Source organism: Cylas formicarius, unplaced genomic scaffold (genome assembly GCF_029955315.1).
Source record: "Cylas formicarius isolate icCylForm1 unplaced genomic scaffold, icCylForm1.1 PGA_scaffold_4__25_contigs__length_36172078, whole genome shotgun sequence".
Taxonomy (NCBI): domain Eukaryota; kingdom Metazoa; phylum Arthropoda; class Insecta; order Coleoptera; family Brentidae; genus Cylas; species Cylas formicarius.
Genome location: NW_026844334.1, coordinates 19,940,590 through 19,961,045, shown reverse-complemented (window position 1 = coordinate 19,961,045; position 20,456 = coordinate 19,940,590). Strand labels below are relative to the sequence as shown.

Sequence of the window (20,456 nt, the reverse complement as noted above, 5' to 3'; positions counted from 1 at the left end):
AGCAAATTCAGATACCGTTTTCCACTATACCACTTTCATCGCTGTTGCCAGGCATTAAATCCGTGAGTAATTTGTAAGTTGGGACGTAAAAAAGAACCGATAAGCTATAGAGGTAGCGCTCGAGCGGATAAATTTAAAACCAATAAACAGTTTGCGCAATTTGTTTATCGACTCGATATTTAACAACATCCCCTTTTCAACTTTTATGTAGCTTCCTAGCAATATCGCTTATTGCTAGTGCCAAATATGTACAGCGACAAATATAATGCAGATAAATTTTTAAACGATGTATCAGATTGCTTGTTTCAAAGAAGTTTCTATATATATATATAATATTTTTCATTTCTGCGAGGGAAAGGTACACAGTGTGCCAAATGAAACGATCGTATAGTGGGATCTAGGAACCCATAGGAGATACGAAAAAAAGTTTCGTACACAAGTTTCTTGGACTGTGCGGAATATTTAAAATATAATAATTTTGTTGATACAGGGTGTCCCAAAAGTATCCCCTCCGATATCAACTTTGTTATATTAAATGGAACGGTCTGTATGTTGCGATATTTTTGGACTTCTTGGTTTAAATAAAGGTCACTTTCTTAAGAAATTCCTATTCGAATTTTGCATAGTTTAGGCAGAAATTAAGATTATGTGTGTTTTTTTCATATTTTGATTGCCACATATAAAGTGTGTTGTGACGCTACTGATTCAGGTATTGCAACGAAAATTTAACAACAGACTAAGGAGATGATCTCTTTAATCTAATAAAAACAATTTTATGTGGGCCAATCAAAATATGAAGAAAAAAACAAAACTTCAATTACTGCTTAAACTATGGAAAAATTCGAATAGGAATTTTTAAAAAAAGTGACATTTATTTTAACGAAGTTGATGTCGGGGGCATACTTTTGGGACACCCTGTATCAACAAAATTATAATATGTTAAATATTCAGGAGAATCTAAGAAACTTTTGTATGAAACTTTTTTTCGCCTATGGGTTTCCAGATCGTATATCTGGCACATGGTGTAAATAGCACTTAATAATAGCCTTTCCAACCTCTTTTTTTCGTCGTTACAGCAAGAAAGTTTATTTTTGTTTACTAAAATTATTATGCATTATTTTTTATTAATAAAATTAAATTAATTATTATTTTTTATTATAAAGACGACACACATTTAGTAAAAAAAATATTCTTTCACAGCGTAGTTTTTCGTTTAATAGTTTAATTTTATTTTTGAGGCATTGTTCGTAAAAGTACGGAAAAATGTGCTTAAATAAAATATATTCGCATAAAATGAGAGTCCAATCTTTGTCAATATCTTTGCTTTGCTTTCTCGCCACCGGATATTAAAACAATGGAATTCCAACAATGTAGTCAAATCTGAAACAAATGACTTAACAAAAAATATGATGAATATAAAATTTACATTATTTATGTGATGCGAATACATTTCAGATGGAGTTTTATATCGCATTTTAAGTGCATTCATTGGACTAACTCTCTGAATATACTAACAATTGAAAGAAGAAAAGAAAGAGGCAAACGTAATCAAATTAATAAATGCCAATATTATTGCGGAAATCAATAAATTACCATTAGAGACGAAACGAAATATGTAAAATTCATGAAGGGTTTATGACAGTTCTTCATTTTTTTGCCGTTCATTCAAGACCAACTTTCAAGTTTATTTTTATATACCATGTGCGGGAATTATCCTCCTACGAAGCATTTATTGTGATAACCTAAACAAAGATTTCTGTCCCACAATGGTTTTGTACCCATTCAAAAAAGTTCGTGATCAAAGAGACAAGTTGTAAAGTTCGCCATTGCAACAATATAAAGCAGATTCCCTGTACTTCTAATCTCACGACTTCGATCCCAAACTTTCCTATGGAATCACAAACTCATCTCAAAGACAAATTCCGTTCCCATGGCGCTTAATACGTTCTCTGAGCAAACTTGTTAGTATTATTAATTTGGTAGCTGCCGCAATCAGGATAATTTCCAACTTTATATAAATGTAAAGTAGCTCCAGCATGCTAACTTCAGTCTAATTCGCAGCGATTGTAAAACGGCCATAAAAGAGGGTGCCGAGTTATCATGTTACCCCCTTATCCCGCCTGAATGTAGGCAGTAAAGGCAAAAATAAACCATTCCCGGTGTCGGATCGAAAACGGTTAAAAGCCAGCGGGAAAATTTTGATTTGCGTGTGAGATTAATTTGTTTTGAGTCACATCGCTAAATAATTTAATAAACGTCCAAATGACACCGTTTTTAATATTTTGTCATTGATATCCAGTTTTAATATCAAATTTGCAAAGATTCCCATTAAAACTTCAATTTTCAACACAGTCTAGAAAATTTATATTTTCGTTTAAAAAGATTGCAAATCATTGCCGCTTCAAAATGTTATATTTATGCTGAAGAAACTCAATCAGGCAATCAAAGCAATAAAGATTGTTTTTTGATATTTTTGGACAAACTTCATAACTGGGTCTTTATAAAACTTATTAAGTGTCAAAACTCAAACAAATGTAGCATATATCACTAACAGTAGTAGTAATTATCAAGCCGCAAAATTTTACTTCGAAATTGCCAAAGTTTTGTTTGATTTGAAATTAGGATCTCGTTGCCATTAACATCTATTATAGATATTGGAACGAGCTTCTGTTTTACACTATTAACAAAATGCTTTTATTTAGATCAAAATAAAACAATTATAGAGCTGTACCACATTATTCCTTCTATTTTGTATGTCAATAAGTGTTGTAGTTCTATAATTACCAATACCAAGAAATGTTTTGGTTCACTTCATCATTCATTGGCTTTTAAAGTAAAATGATGTTTCTGATACAATTTTAGATAAAAATTTACACAAACAGTTTTATTTCTGCCTTGCCAATTGGTTTTTTTTTCTTAAAATTGCTTGTAGGTTTAAAAAAAAACAACCAAGTAATGGGTGTTTTTTTCGATGTATAGAACTTTAAGCTGGAATTACTGTTCAAGATGGCGACCGATTTAACAGCTGTGAAGTGATTTATTCTCAAGGCGTAGATTCGTCGAATGGACCCAACTGTTGTTCCCGATTTTCATAAGCAAATTTTGTTTAGCCATGAAGCGCACTTCTGGTTTAATGGCTACGTCAACAAACAAAACTGCCACATTTGGAGCGAAGCTAATCCTCAAGTGTATGTCGAAACACCGTTACATCCAGAAAAACTGACTGTTTGGTGCGCTTTATGGGCTGTTGGAATCATTGGTCCGTACTTCTTCAAAAACTATGATGGCCAGAACGTTACAGTCAATGATGATCGGTATAGAGCTGTTATTACTAACTCTTTCATTCCTGAATTGAATAACCATGATGTCCAGGAGATGTGATTTCAACAAGACCACGCAACATGTCACACAGCTCGTGCCACAATCGATTTATTGAAAGACACGTTTGGTGACCGCCTAATTTGACGTTTTCTACCTGTGAATTGGCGTCCAAGATCTTGTGATTTAACCCTGCTAGACTACTTTCTGTGGGGCTATGTAAAGTCATCGGTCTTATGCGGTGACCATTTGGAAGACAACATTCGCCGTGTTATTGCCGATATACGGCCACAAATGTTGGAAAAAGTCATCGAAAATTGAACGTTCAGGTTGGACTACATCCGCGCCAGCCGTGGCGGTCATATGCCAGAAATCATATTTAAAATGTAATGCCACAGGATTATCTTTTGGATAAATAAAATTCATGTCAATCGTTATTTTATTGCAACTTAAAGTTCTATACATCGAAAAAAAATACCCCTTACAACAGACCTTGATGATTTCAGAATTTTCCACTTAAATAAAAGGACGAAAAATATTACCTTGTACAATTAAGTGTTTATTACATTTGGTTTAAAAATTCTTGATATTGATCGAATATAAAGATTTGATTAATGTGATTTAAATCTACAATCTCTCTCTCCCACCTAATCATACTAAAACAAAGCAGTTCCATAAAAATCAAGATCCATTGAGAAGGAAAGTTTATCAAATGTTGGAAGAACAACCTGCACTTAACTTTCTAAAAAAGGAAATGATTTAAAGCAATTTATGGGCAAAGGGATAATTAGGGTTTTATGGCAGCTCAAGTCTCAATGGTGTAATCTGAGTGAAACTATACTCCGCCATCTAAAGACGACCCTTCTGTGGGCTTAAAATTTCCAGACAATTCTCCGTGGAATATAGTGGCCTTATATCCCAACGAGTGTTCATCATTTAACAACTATCGGGGCCAAATTTAATCTTTTCCATTGCTCCATATAAAAAGACCCTAGAGCTATAAAAGGGGTCCGCAGATGATTGCGAAAGACCGGTTTCATTTTCATAAGTATGGTCAAATATGACCGCTCTCATAAATTTGTAACTCGAGAAAGGCCAGATGAAATTGAAAAGGAATGTTTTATGTAAATCGCACCCAGGGTTCGGCTTTATTTCAACACATTCCCGGTCCCTTGGGGTTTATTAAATTACTTCGCGCGGGTTAAATACAGCGTAGCTTATAATGTCGTCGTATCTATGAAAATATCCTGAATAAAGTTTGATAAGAGGCGTAATATGAAAAAACACACTTAAGGTAAACCCCCAAAACTTTAGGCCATCTAAAGAGTCTACGTCGCGTTTTTTTTGATATACGCCAATTCGCAAATGTTTGTATTTTGTTCTTCATTTCGGTTATTTTTGCTAAACTATTTCTTATAAAAAGAAGAGACAATATGTGATTGTAATGCAAACGTAATGAACTACAACTAAACCACAAACGTTTAATTTCCCAAATTCGTTACTGAAGCCAAATTTTATTAAACTGAATATTTTTTTCTATTCCCTACTCTTAAATACCGAATTATGAGTCGATCAAGAGTGAGGAAAGTGTCACTTTAAGATATCAGCTTCTTTACCCACCATACCGCACAATTTCGGCACTTTAGTCACGAGTTTGGAAGCGACGGGAAATTTTGGGAAAATTTTAGTCACAAACGCTATTTTAGCGTTTGTCATTTCTGACAGTCGCATGAAACATCAATCAGTGAATGTATTCGTACTGTTTTGTAAAAATGTAATGATCGTAGAAAAAGTATAAAATGCACCCCGTTGATTGTCGATTTCCTTATAGCCCTAAGCAATATTCTCATATATCCTTCAAGCGTGGAATCAATGGAATGCGTTTCAATGGAGTTTTGGCAAAGCATTCGATACCGATTGTTTATCCTTGAGACCATACTACACAAATTAAAATCCATGGCAGCCAAAAAAAAATTAAATTAGCACTGGCGTCATATTAATGCTCCCATGTATAAACTCAGAAAGTATATTAAGTCCATGTCGGTCAGAATTAACACTTAATACTTTCTGCTTTTGTATGTATTAAGATCATCTGCTTTCCTTTGTTGAAAAGATTTTTACAACTAAATTTACTCCTAAATATTTAAAAAAAGGATTGAATTTACTCGACAAAATTTCATATTAATGTTGACAATCATAATTGTTCTAATTATCTACCTATCTAATAAAAGCTACACAGCAACCCTATCATTGATATGTACAAAAGTAATAACATTAGTTAAATTGATTTCAGCTTTCACATTTATACTGCGTTTATATCGAGAAAACATTCGATATAAACGATTATACCGGCACATTGTTTTTACTGACAATGTATCACAAAATCGATGAACTAAAAACCGGTTGGGGCGCCAAAGTTTGCTACAAACTTGTAGATTTTATTACCCACGTAAATCCGAAACGCTGTTGGGGTGTGCTGACAAACATAACTACGTCAAAATAACAATTATAAGTACGGTATGAGCTTCGTTATAAGTACCGAATTCACGAGTAACATATATTTTATTAATTTAACAAATTGATTGGTGAAAAGGATCAGATTGTTGTGTCTATCCTGCTATCTCATAAGTCAACAAGCAAAAATTAGTGGTATGACAGCTAATAAATATACGAAACTTAGATAAATATGTTATGCCACAATCACAAGTAAAATTGAGTGAAATTCAGCTCAAAATAGTGAGCACAGTTAAAGCGCTTCTTCTCAAGTGATAAATATAATCAAGCCTAACTGTAATTGCTTAAATACAATGTTTTCACTAGAGGCGCAGTTTGTACTGTTAATTACCTAATAAGTCTCTATGGATTTTAGAGCAAATATATTCAAAAAGAATGCATGACAGCTACTAATCTGTTTGTTGCCCTTAAAATACTCGAAAGGCAAATCTCTGCTTTAATTGACAAAATATTTTTTTTTAACTTTTTTTACATACAGGCTTTAAATATTGCATTTGATATATATACATATTATACAAGCAATTCAAATCAAAGTGGCAATTTCAATTTGGATTGAATTGCCTTTGAATCCCATGAAAACCCATTTTTTTGCCGGTATGGAGAACGATTTCAAAAATTCGATTCTAAATTTACCTAGCATATCTTTGCGATTTAAAAAATACCTAATATTGCCAACAGGTGACCTAATGTGAGCAGCTTTAAATTCAACAAGAATTTATACGAGTGTTATCTTAAACGTCGATTAGCACAAAAAGCAAGTAAAATTTAAATATAAGATAAATTACAAACTTGCCCTATTGATCGAATTGATATCTGAATAAAAATATAGTGTGTTCCATTTGAAAATCTTGGAATTTTGTTAATAGAATTCGCCAAAACGGCACCTCCTACTTGGGATACCGTGTATAAGCCGAGGTACATCTGTCAAACTGATTAAGTAGTGTATCATCCCCTTAGTTTGTAGTTAAATTTTCGTTGCAATACCTGTATCAGTAATATCACAACACAATTTTATATGAGGCAAATATGAAAAAAAGACACATAACCTCAATGTTGAAAAATTCTAGTGGGAATTTCTTAAGAAACTGACGTTTATTTTAAGCAAGGATTCCAAAAATGTCGAAATATTCAGGGCGTTCTATTTAAAATTACAAAGTTGATGTCGGAGGGGACACTTTTGGGACATCCTGTATCAACAAAATTATAATATTTTAAATCTTCAGGAGAATCCAAGAAACTTTTGTACGAAACTTTTTTATTGAATCGTTTTATTTGGTACACGGTGTACAATTAAAGTTAAATTGTTTCAATTGATCTATATCCATCTGACTCTCTCTCATTTGATGGAAAATGGAATGTTGATTTAGTGACTTACCTAAATTGTGAATTTCACAGGGCAAAACAACTGTATCGCCGGTGACTACTTTAAACGTGTTTCCTCTCGAAACGAATCTAGGATTTGCTTGATTGCTATAAATGGACCCTGAAAAAGAAATATTATCAGTGATTTTAAAGTTTATATCGTCAAATGAAACATCAATATCAATAATCAATCAACACAAACAGAAGAGTATTGTTTTTCAAATAACGTAGAAATTTTTTATAAGTTTCATATATATGCAATAAGTATGGTTCGATATCATTTTACCATGATAACTGATGATCAAGTATAATAAAAAAGTATCATTTGTATTTGAGAAATGTATCGTGTGTGTGTGTGTGTGTGTGTGTGTGTGTGTGTGTGTGGGTGTGTGGGTGTGGGTGTGGGTGTGGGTGTGGGTGTGGGTATGGGTGCGTGTGCGTGTGTGCGTGTGTGTGTGTGTGTGTGTGTGTGTGTGTGTGTGTGTGTGTGTGTGTAAATATGAAATGTATCCTTTTATTTTTGTTTTTGAGATATTCTTTCTTCCTTTTTATTACATGTTCCTTTCCGCTTTTTATAGTGGCTAAGTATAAGATCTGTTTAACTGTCTAATAATGGGAGAGAACGCGTCCGTTTAAGATACGTATACACCGAAAAAACTGGAACAAACATTGTCCGTTTTGTTACCCGCTGTTCTGCTGGTAGATAATCACTTCAGTAGGCATAGCAGAAGTTATGCAGACTATGAACAAAATATATTATTCGCAAGCATGTTTAGTTTAGAGTTTATTATCTTTTGTGGTTTACTAAAAAAGTATAGAGGAAAAAAAAACGTTGGTCGCATATTTTCGTTCAGAATCAACAGCTATTAGGGTAGAAAACACAAAAAAGTGGGTAATTATTCTGTAATCTAGTTTAACAAAAACAGCTTTTATGACACTTAACTTTTACATATTGTAAAGCTATTTATTTATTTCAACAAGAAGAACATTATTCTTAATTCTGTTATACCGTTTACAACAAGTACTGTTACTGCGGAATTTCGTACTTGTATAATACCAGAAGCAATTGCGGCTATCTGCCTGAACAAAACATTTAATCAATCGTTTGTTCTCTCCCTTAGCTTTCTAATTTCTTTAATCAATTTGAATTATAGTGGCAGCACTCTAGCACTTGTTTAGTTCAAACACCGTCATAGCCACCTTACACTGACTAACTTCACTGACTAACTTATACGGCACCAGCATATTATTTGTGATAGGCAATATTAGGCATATAAAACCTTATATAAAATTGTGTTAATTTTTAAAGCTAAATATGACAAGATTATAAAAAGAGGTAGTTTTCATTTTCAATCTTATTTTTCGCGAAATTTCAAAACTTAATCAAGTCAAACAATAAATGCTTCTGAATAAAGAAATTGGCGTTTGCAGTCTTGCAAAAGTCATAGGTATAGCACATTATACACAAAATATGTCTAGAATTTTGTATAGAATTCAAAAATGAAGTAATATGACCAGGAAAAATAAAACACCATGTATATACAACATTCAAATAAATTGAAGATTTGATATATAATTTTTGTCTCCATCCCCTATAGTTTCTGAGATCAGGCAGTGTCCCGAGGGCCCTAGAGGCTCTGGTGGGGTTGTCCTCTCTGACGGATCGGGTGCAGATGGAGGCGGCCAGGACAGCTGTGAGGCTGGCGAGCTGCGGGCTCTGGAGGGAGGGAACCTTCAATCGGGGTCCGTACGACATTTTAGAGGGCTGTCGCGGGGATCGCGGGGTCATGGGCATGCCGAGTGACGTCATGATCCCCGAGATGACCTTCTTTGACAAATTGACCTTTCTCTTTCCATCAAGGGAAGATTGGAGAGAGGGCAGAGTCGGCTCCCGGGATGGACTTGCCTGGTACACGGACGGGTCCAGAATGGGATATCTGGCCGGAACTGGAGCGTACTGCGAGACAACGGGATCGAGCTTGTCAGTCCCTCTGGGTCAGTACTGCACTGTGTTTCAGGCGGAAATTTTCGCTTTATTGATTGCGGCCAGAGAGGTGCTTCGGCTCAACCACGGAAGCAGCAGAGTCTTCTTCTGCTCGGATAGTAGGGCTGCACTCATGGCACTGAAGTCAGTGCGTACGCGCTCCTTGTTAATAAAGGAGTGCAAAGGGGTACTGAGGAGAGAAAGGTCACGTTGGTCTGGGTCCCGGGTCACACCGGTATCCGGGGCAATGAGGCAGCGGACGCCGTAGCCAGAGAGGGCTCCTCGCATAGGCATATAGGGCCAGAGCCCCGCTTGGGGATCGCCCCGTGTGTGAGGCGGGGAGCTCTCGAAGCCTGGGCGAGGGACCGGACCGCGGGGGGCTGGAGAGTTGCTCCGGGAATGAGGCAGGCGAGGCTTATGATGAATGGGCCCGCCCTTCCTCGGACCAGGGAGCTGCTTAGACTGACCAGAAGGGAGTGTACAGCACTAACAGGGGCCTACACAGGACATTGCAGGCTTAGGAGGCATCTTTGCTTGGGGGGAGGAGACCCCGTATCATCTGCTCACCGAGTGCCCTGCCTTGACATGGGCAAGATTGGGAGTCTTCGGAACGGTCCTGATCGATCCGGACTCAGTGCACGGTATTGAGCTAAAGGAGTTGCTGACCTTCTATAGGAGAGGTGGCATTCTGGACGCCCTCTAGAGCGGCCTGGGGGCACAACGGGCCCATCTGGTGGCCTAAGTGCTTGGACGCCCGCGAGGGCGCCCCGCTTTAATACCAATACCAATAGCAGGCAGTGTCTCAAGATGAACGGCCCACTATATATATTTATATATAATACAACTATACATTTGCCGCAATATCCACTTTTACAGTAACAAGTACATGGTATAAAAACAAAACAACTCAAATATTCTTATCGCAAAATATATGTAAATTTACTATTAAAATACATAATATGTAACATAAGATCATTTCTCAAAAAACGGGATATAAAATGCAAGGATGCGGTTATGCCTCGGGGCCACCATTCTAGAAAATTAAAAATAATTTTCAGGATTTTCTCTAGGCCGCTTTAGTTAGTTTTTTCACCCCAACCTTTGCGACAATTATTTACGGCTTACTCAAATCTGTTTAAATCGATAATACTGAAACAATCCTTAGAATAGTGCGACTTTACCTTCAACGATTTAAACGAAACTTTAAAATCGTTAATCCAAAAATTGTACTATCATGTGATATATCTTGACAGAATCTAGACAGTGTTACCATTCAAACTCCCCGCTTCGCCGCTATTATTCTGCACGATTATAAATTGCCGGCCACGGAAGCACGTATTGCTTTCGTGCAAACATATATAACTCAACTTCTATTTAACATGGAAGCGAGCGATGTTAAACAATGGCAGGCTAATCAATTTCCTTCCATATTCTGGCAACGAGGATAAGCCGCGAATGAATAAAGAATACTTTAAATTTCCATGGTTATTCGCTCGCTTCAAAACAATGGATATTTTGCAGTTGGTCCTGGTGTTTTTATATTACGCTTTTAGTCCAGCTATCAATTCCTTGCACCGGGACGGAAATATATGCTTTTCCGGCAATTCGGAAGTATTGGGAGTACAGGTAAGTAAAAACCACATTAGCTGGTTTTGAGAAATTCAGTATTTATCGGTCCTTTTCTTTATGATATTTATATTTCACATTTGAATAATAGATTGCTCGACTTATGCAGATGATGTTTGCCTTTCTTTTGATTGAAATAGTTTTATTGCTGCATGTAAATTTATTACCAAACCAAAATACAATTGTACTAAATTCCCAAATGTGTTCATTCATGATTTTTGATTGTAAACAAAGGTAGAGAAGTAAAAAATAATAATTCATGTGAAGATTGATTAAACAGTTCATGCTGAGCAGGATAGAATAATGTCCGAAATTGGGATCTAATTTTTGGGTTAATTTTGGTTAGTTCAGGTCACATATCAAAATGTATTAAAAAAACTTCTGTTACGTTATCAGAATCGACGCTTTTTGTTAAAGAAAATAAAAATGTGTAACTTTCCGATCTCTCTTTGCTCCTTCGTGGAGATGTGGGTTTATAAAAACTGCCTAAACCTTCTCAAAAAGCGTCGAATATAGATCGTACAAAACCCTCGTTTCATCCTCATTCTTGATGCACGAAGATATAAACATATTTCAATTGGATTACATATTTCTTTGAAACTTTTGTGGCATGTAATTTAATTTCTCTGTTATCTAAAATTTTCAAAGTTACTCGATAATAAGGTAAGATAAATATGTACCTAATACTATATCATAAGTTGTTTTGGCACGAGCGGAGTGAGTGTTTAATAAACGAAAAAGTTCATCAACTTGTTTACTAAATTTTTTATACGCTCTGTTAATTTTTGGATTACTTTTTGCAAACGAACACGAACACATTCGCTGATGGAAGTGTGACGTGACTTGAGAACTAGTAAACTTCAAAGTACCATCCATGACTAAAAACATCCACCCCAAGCCCGTGACTAATGTACCGCAAATGTCGGATGTGACTCGCGACCGTAGTAGCTGTCTTAAAGTAACACTTTCTGCACGTTTCAACATTGCATAATTAGGATTTCTGGGTAGAAATATATATATATTTTTTTAAACTTATTTTTCTTATGTTCTCAAAATCCTGCCTTGTTTAAATGTTAATTTTGTATTAATGCTAATTTTTTAACCATTTACAAATCAAATTATATTCAAAAACTGTTTTTGTAAAATTTTATACTATCAATTACATATTGGGGTGTAGAGGGATGGTGATGCGACTCAAACAGCCTCTCCTATCCAAATGTCAGCCTCACCTGCAAGAGTGATGATAAATATTTATCATCCGGTGCACCCTGCAGGATAACTAACGGGGCTCTGACGACCGAACGACTGCCGGAATAAGCAGTCCCCACCTACTGGCCAACAGCTTCGGGTGGAGCAGCCAGAAAGTGCAAGGGCCCTCTTTTGCCCTTGGGCTGAGAAATCAACCCAAAAGGCGGATGAACTGCAATAAGTAGTGAACGGCATAAGGATGCAGAAGGCAAATTGTAAAACCACCGCATTAAAGATCACATAGTGATATTCCCTGCAATATCTTCGGATCTCCGAGGAGGACAATTGTGACTGATATGAGTAATGCAACCGATCTGAAAAACACCCTGCTGCAAAAACCAATAAGAATTGGAACATGGAATGTTCAAAGCATGTTCGATCCAGGGAAAACACACAATGTAATTTTGGAAATGAATAGACTTAACATCAAAATAATGGGAATCAGTGAGGCTCGCTGGATAAACTGCGGGCAGAGTAGACTTCAACACAAAATTGTCTATTATTCAGGAAGTAGTGACAGTCAACGTCTTCATGGAGTTGCGGTTATACTGGACGAGACTCTTCAGAGATCTGTGAAGAATTTCGTACCTTTCTCTCAGCGTGTTTTGCTTTTACAACTCGAGGCATACTGTGGTACACTAAACATAATCCAAGTATACGTTCCAACAGCGGATAAAACCGATGAAGAAGTGGAATCTTTCTACAGGGACATTGATGACGTCATGAAACTGACTAAGAACAAAGATATCACCATACTCCTGGGTGACATGAATGCGAAGATTGGAAAAAGTTCGTGTGACAAATAGATTGGGCGGTACGGACTGGGTGAACGTAATGAGCGAGGAGATCGTCTCCTACAGTTCTGCCAAGAAAATTGTATGGTAATAACAAATACCTTTTTCAAATTACCAAAACGTCGCCTATACAAATGGAAATCAGCACAAGACAATGAAAAACATATAGTCCGGAATCAAATCGATTATATTCTCCTCAATCAGAGATACGTAAATACAGTGAAAAGTGCCAAAACATACCCAGGAGCAGATGTAGGCCCGGATCATAATCTTCTTATGGCGGAGATTATGGTGAAGCTCAAAAAGCTGAAAATATCATCGAACCAAAGACTTATTGATACTAACCTACTAAAAAGGAATGACGTGAAAGTGGAGCTGTACCAAGGCATCAATGAGAACCTGAATAAGCTGAAAAATATAATAAAAGAGAAATGTACCGAAATAGAAAATTTGCAGAGACTCCACGACTCTCACAGTGTGCATAAAAAAATAAGAGAGTTTACTGGAACTGCTTGGAAGCAAAAATCATATACTCTAACAAATGAAGAGGGAAACATTGTGTTGGATATTAAAGATCAACTGATTCTATGGGAAGACTACATTAAAACCCTCTTCAACGATCAAAGAGAAGAAATAACTACCAACACTAATAATGAATCTGGACCATCTATTCTAAAGGAAGAAGTACAAGCAGCAATAAAAACAGCCAAATATGGGAAAGCACCTGGCCCTGACAACCTACCTACAGAAGCGCTCAAGTTGATTGAAGAGCAACACTTAGATGCTGTAACTTCCCTGTTTAATAAGATCTATGAAACAGGAATAATACCAAAGGAATGGCTCCATTCAACTTTTGTCACAATTGCTAAGAAACCTAATGCCAAAAAATGTGAGGAACACCGTATGATCAGCCTTATGAGCCACACACTGAAGATCTTTCTCAAAGTCATCCACCTCAGGATTTATAAGAAGCTGAAAGAGGATATAGCAGATACTCAGTTTGGTTTTAGAAATGGTTTCGGCACAAGGGAGGCTTTGTTTGCCTATAATGTCTTGATGCATCGGTGTCTTGATGTCCACCAAAACATATATGCCTGTTTTATTGATTATAATAAAGCATTTGATAGGGTGAGACACAAGCAGCTAATAGAAGCACTAGAACGAAAAAACCTCGACACAAGAGATATACAAATAATAGTAAAACTATATTTAAACCAAAGTGCGTCGATTCGCGTCCAATCTGAAATGATGAAAGCAGTGGAAATCAAGCGAGGAGTTAGACAAGGGTGTGTTCTTTCACCACTCCTCTTCAACGTCTACTCAGAATAAATCTTCAAAAAAGCCCTCGAAAATGATACCGCTGGGATAAGAATTAACGGCATTCCACTGAACAATCTGCGTTACGCGGATGATACAGTACTTCTCGCCGAAAACATGTAAGACCTGCAGAATATGTTAAATAATGTCGTCAAGACTAGTCGAGAATATAGTCTGACACTCAATGTTAAGAAGACCAAGTACATGATTGTCACCAAAACCAAAGTGCTCCATGAACATTTGTATGTTGAAAACCAAGAGCTGGACAGAGTCGAGAGATATGATTACCTGGGTACGAGTGTCGACTGCAATGTGGATTATTCTTCGGAAATAAAAATCCGCATTGAGAAAGCCCGTGCAGCCTTTGTGAAGATAAAGAAGCTGCTCTGTAGTCGCGATTTGAGCGTAGATCTGAGAACTCGAATGCTCAAGTGTTATGTATTCCCGGTCCTTTTGTATGGTGTGGAAGCTTGGACCCTCAACCTGTTTTGTGAGCGGAAACTGGAAGCCTTCGAGATGTGAGCATACCGTAGGATGCTGAGAATACCATGGACGGAACATGTGAAAAACGTGGAGGTTCTGAGAAGAATGAAGAAAGGTGTAGAGATCCTACAGGAAGTGAAAGAAAGGAAATTGCAATATCTCGGCCACATCATGAGAGGACCAAAGTATGAAATTTTACAACTCATAATCCAGGGAAAAATTGTGGGAAGAAGATCTATTGGAAGAAGAAGAATGTCCTGGCTTAGAAACCTACAAAAATGGTTTAATGTTACATCATCTGACCTATTTAAAGCCACAGCTTCCAAAATCAAAATAGCAATGATGATAGCCAACCTCCGAAGTGGAGACGGTACATGAAGAAGAAGAAGAATTACATATTGAAAAACACGTCATAACCTTTTTTTTACTCAAAATTTGATAATGGTATACTATGCAACAAGTGTGGTACAGCATTTGAGTCACGAGTCTAAAACACAAGTGACTTAAAAACAAAAAAAGTGACGTTTGCCGCACGTAAAATCGGTGTATAATTAGGTATTTTACAGAAGGAAACCACACAAAAACTTTTACCCAAAATATCTCGCAAAATGGTCTATGCAATTCTGGTTAAAATTAAAAAAATAGATATTAAGTGAACTCCTAAGTCATGTTTATAAGGTTTAAACTTTATTTTTAAATGAGGATTTCCAACATTTCTAGGGAGGTATTGTTCACGATTTCATGAAAAAACAACCAAAATATCACAAAGTTTCGATTTACGATGACCGAAACGACAATATGATGTAGTTGTAATTAGTTGTAGTTATAAACTTATTACTAATTAATTAAGTAGTTCAACTAAGAAGATTGTATTGTATTTTTATTTATTTATTTAATTTTTAATTTATTTAATTTGAATTGTATTTTATCATTTATCCCAGTATGATTTTTTACAAACAAGTAGATAATCCATAAAAAAACAGATTTCAACCTTGTTGATAAAAGTTTCGTTTTTTCATTACAAACTTTTTTAATTTTGTAAAATCGTTTCAGAAGTTTTATCAATTGAACTAAAATATATTTTGTTTAGGATATTTAGTTTTGGATTATTATTGTTTATTTCAAATAGTGAAGAAAGATTGAAACCTTTTTCTAACAAATTTACAAAATTTACATTACGATATCAATCAATTAATGGGAGATTTTTTGAGGAACACTGGTAACAAAAAAAAACTGGTAAAGATGTCTAAAATCGCTAGTATTCTTGTTCTTGTATAAATAAATTATACAATTTCAAAAACCAAAATGAACCATTATAGCTGCAAATTTGTGGCCCAGCAGTTTACTCACAATTTGTTGTAAATATCAACGTAAAATATGGCGTATTCAAACCTCAGCACGTTGTGGCAAATAGGGCTTAGAATCGTGTATCGTGCGCGGATGTCGTCCGTCGTACAATTTGTCGACAGTTTAGAACCCGGAGAGAACCGGAAAATCAGCGAATGGCACAGGGCGATACCGACGACGAGGGATTATAATGCATTTGATTTAATGTCACGTAATATAATCAGCTTCCGTGGGAGGAATAAAGAGCTTACTCGAAGAGTCACTAGTATGTATTTGAACTGCTTGAGTTGTTTTAAGACCGCGCTACAGGGTTTATGTTTCAACTTTGAGACGCGGACTTTTCGGCACTAATACTTTTCTTCCCATAAATTTCACAGTCGCATGTTTTATTTATGCATAGCGACAATTTCATTAAAAGTTTTACAAAGTAGATTACAAATATATGCAGCAAATTCCAAATTTACCTTTTCTATCATCTCCAACTTTCCGAAAATTGTTTGAAAAATCGAAATTGAAAAATTTAATTAATAACAAAATTGTATATTATGCAACAAGAGCGGTAAACGGCATTTGACTCACGAGTTTATTTGACACGAGCGGAGCGAGTTTTTAATAAACGAGTGAGTTAAAAAGTTTACCGAACGTGTTGCATACTATACTTTTTCTACGACCGTTAGTTTTTGGGCACATTTTCGCAAAACAACACAAATACAGTCACTGACATGACCGTCAGAATTGACAAACGTCAAAATTCAAAGCGTGGGAAATATCTCCGAAAACATCCGATTGCTCCCAAATCCGTGCAGTAAAATCCCGGAAATGTCCGAAGTGGCTCGGATTCATGGGAAACGAAACTGATATGGTAAAATGACGCTTCCCGCAAGCTATCTCGGTGGGTAATTAGGTATTTTACAGACAGGAGTAGAAAAATACATTAACATTTCCGTGTCAGCACTGGTCATTATTGACAACTCCAAACGCTCAAACTGTTCTCTAGTCATCGCAAATAATAAGTGTTAAATATGCAATTTTTGGAGAATTATTCGTGGTTTAATTAACATGAGATATATCAAAACGCAAAATGCTAAAGAAGTGTTAATTGTTATCCGATTAAAACAACCACATTAAAAAGTTGCAAATTCACTCGAACCTGAGACCACATCTAAATTGTTCTTAATATTTTAATATTAATATTATTCATTAATTAAATGTTGCCACCTATGTTTTTAATTAAGCTAAAATTTTTCAAGCATTGGTAAAGTAGTCACACAAAACAAAAATTGTAAGAAATATAAATTTGTCTAAAAGAAGCATAAAATGATAATACTTTTTACAAAACTTCTGGATTCCTCCTGCGTCTGTTTTTGCTGAGTCGAACTTGCTGACGTTTCGCCAATCATCCTGTTGGCTTCTTCAGAGCTTGGGGGGCTAAATGAGCAAGCACAGTCTCGGATGACTGATTCACATATTGGTGACAGGTAGAGAAATGAGTTGCGGCTAAGATTGTTAAGTTGTTTATAGATTTCTATAGACTCTCGGATTTTTCGTTGGTAGATAAGTTTCGTGATTGTGTTCGGCAACAGCTGATGAGTTTATTTGTCTTAGTCGTAAGCCTCTTTCGTGTTCTTTGAGTCTAGTTGATATTTTTCGTCCGGTCTCTCCAATGTATTCTTTGCCCCATAATCATGGAATGCTGTAAACTCCTGGCATCTCAAATGGAATTTTGTCTTTGACGGACCGAAGATGTTGAGAGATTTTTGGACAAGTGATAAATCTAGTTTTGACGTTATACTTCTTTAGAACTGTTGATATGTGGTCAGTGATGTTTGAATGTAAGGCATTATCTTAATAATAATATATTATTAGAGAGAGCAGAGCTGAGGTAAGGTGTTTTAATTCCCAGGGTCAGTGAATCGGGCAGGATATTCACGTGACAATGCATTAATGACTCAATGTTAGGTTGTTAGGTTGTTATTAGTTAATATTAGTTTCCAATTCATTGGTAAAACGTATGTTAGGGTGTATAGAGTTTAAATGTCTAAGAAAATCTACTATGGTTTCTTGACCATGAGGCCAAATAACAAAAGTATCATCGACGTAGCGTTTCCATAATTTTTTTTAAATGAAAGGTGTCGAGAGCTTTCTTCTCAAAGGATTCAATAAATATATTCGCGATGACTGGTGATAGAGGAAAACCGATAGCTGTTCCCGACGTTTGTTCAAAAATTTGACCGTTATATGAAAAATATATTCCGGACAAGCATTTTTGAATTAAGGTGAGAAGGTGTGGTTCCAGATTCTAGGACTTTAATATATCTGAAATGATGTCGAGCGTTTCAGGAATAGAAACTTTGATAAAGAGGGATTCTACGTCGAAACTAACTAGAATATCTTGTGTATCTAATGTAATGCTTTTTAATTGTTCAATGAGGTGAAAGTAATTAAGTATGAAACTGTCAGTTTTCCCTGTAAGGGGTTTTAATTAGGAAGCTAGATATTTTGCTAGAGAACCAATGGTGCTGACAATAGGTAGAAGCGGTAATCCTGGTTTGTGAATCTTTATGAGTCCGCAGAGACGCTCTGTCTGAAACTAAGGACTAAGGACTGGTTGCTCTGCATGCACCTCAAATAATTGCCGGGTGAGTGGGGAGGAAGGTTTAATTTCTTCACAGATAACCAAATCCCAAATGGAAAAGAGATAGAAAGCTGTCATGTGGTTTATGTTGTTAGGATGTTTGATGATTTCTTGGTCTTATCGAATAAAATCAGGAGTTCTGTCTCGTAACGATGTCCAGAAACTGCTGATGTCGTTATTTGTCGAAAGTTTGACTGACCTCAGGTATTCTTTTAGTCTGATTAATATTTTTTTCAAGCTGTTTCTCAGATATATTCTTTGTCGTAGATGCACGGTCTATTTTTGATATTTGATCGGTGACATTTTGAATATACAGAAATAATACAGTGCTTAACAAAGGGTCACTTATGGAATTACTTTGTTTATTTATTATTTCTTGATAAGGCGAATTATTTGAGAAAAGAACTGAGGTGAGATGTGTTAATTCCAGTTTAGTTAGTTAAGACATGGGTTTTACCTTGAAAACTATGGAATCACGAAAGATTTTTGGGCTGCATGGTGATGTGATATTGTATTTAACCATTGTCACTATGAGTCGGTTTTCTATGGCGTAAGGCCTGAGATTAAATCTGGTTTTTGGATTAATAGGAATGCACAGAAAGCGAACAGCAGTATTATTTTTTAATTCGATATCGAAATTGATGTTTGCGTGTACGAAGTAATTAAGAAAAGATTGAAGAATTGGCCAGTGGTCAGATAACAAAAACGATATTTTCCACAGTTTTAGGTTTACGTGGAGGTTATCCATCGCTAATTTTTCAAAAATTTCACAAAAGTATTCGCGATGACGTAGGAAAGCTGGGTCCTGATATTTGTTCATAATTACATATGACCTCCTGGTAGGACTTTAAGATGTATACGATAATACCTAGTATTTCCGGAACAAGAACTAGAATATAGTTTGGATCTAACGTCATATATTTTAGTTGAATTAGTTAAAAAGGATTAAGACAAAACTGGAATTTTCTCCTGTTTCAAGGTTTAAAATGGAAGCTAGAAATTTTGTTAACTAATGGTTTGATGGTTAATTATAGGGAAAGGAGTTGTTTTATTAATGTTGCGAAGACTGTAGGGTCGAAGAACTTTATAGTCTTTTTATGGATTCCGAAAGCGGTGTCGATTTGAGAGCAGATTTTATGTTACTGTTTTATCGAACAAATCCGACTAATTTGGCGATAAGAGCTATCTGAGCTATTTATGATGGTGCATGCATAAATATTTAACAATTGCATCCTGTGAATTTTTTTGGTATGCCAATACGCATCTCGCACCTTGACTTGCACTTTTTACTTTTTATCAAAATGGTAAATTACACAACAAAAATTTTCAGCACTTACGGGATGGTTAGTCTTTCATTCTTGTTTCATGAGCATTTAACAGCCAAAAGTAATTCATGCAACAATTGTACAGACCGAATGCACAAACTCAGTTTTTACCACATTATTGAAATGTGGGATCCAGTAAAACTAGAATAAATTTATAGAACGAACAAAAAATAAACTGCTGGACAATAAATTAGAAGAATTGACATTTGCAAGGTATAAGTTTTGTGTTGAAATAAGTTCATAAGGTTTGCATAAAAGTTTCTATGTGACTGAATAAAATAAAAAATAATACAAATTTCGGTTTTACTTAAAATTTAACTCATTTTTTTCTCCTAATAGACCCATATATCTTATACTAAAATAAAAATTTTAATTAATTTTAATTTTTCCCAAGAATAAAATCCCATTTTTTTATTTATTCACACCCAGCCTTTGCGTCTCTAATTGCATTGACAAAATTACATTAAAGTCATTAAAGTATTTAAGGATAGGATAATTTATGT

General features: G+C 35.6%; 1 protein-coding gene across 2 annotated transcripts in view; it reads right to left on the bottom strand.

Annotated features, from left to right (window-relative positions):
• Positions 1 to 20,456, bottom strand: part of LOC132700432 (neurotrimin-like) — a 152,112-nt gene that overhangs the window by 114,927 nt on the left and 16,729 nt on the right. For both annotated transcript variants that reach the window (XM_060667751.1, XM_060667750.1), the window contains exon 2: positions 7,208 to 7,315. Coding sequence is in view for 1 of the 2 variants with exons in the window: in XM_060667750.1 (XP_060523733.1) it covers positions 7,208 to 7,315 (108 nt within the window). In the remaining variant the exon portion in view is untranslated. The remainder of the gene's footprint in view (positions 1 to 7,207; positions 7,316 to 20,456) is intronic.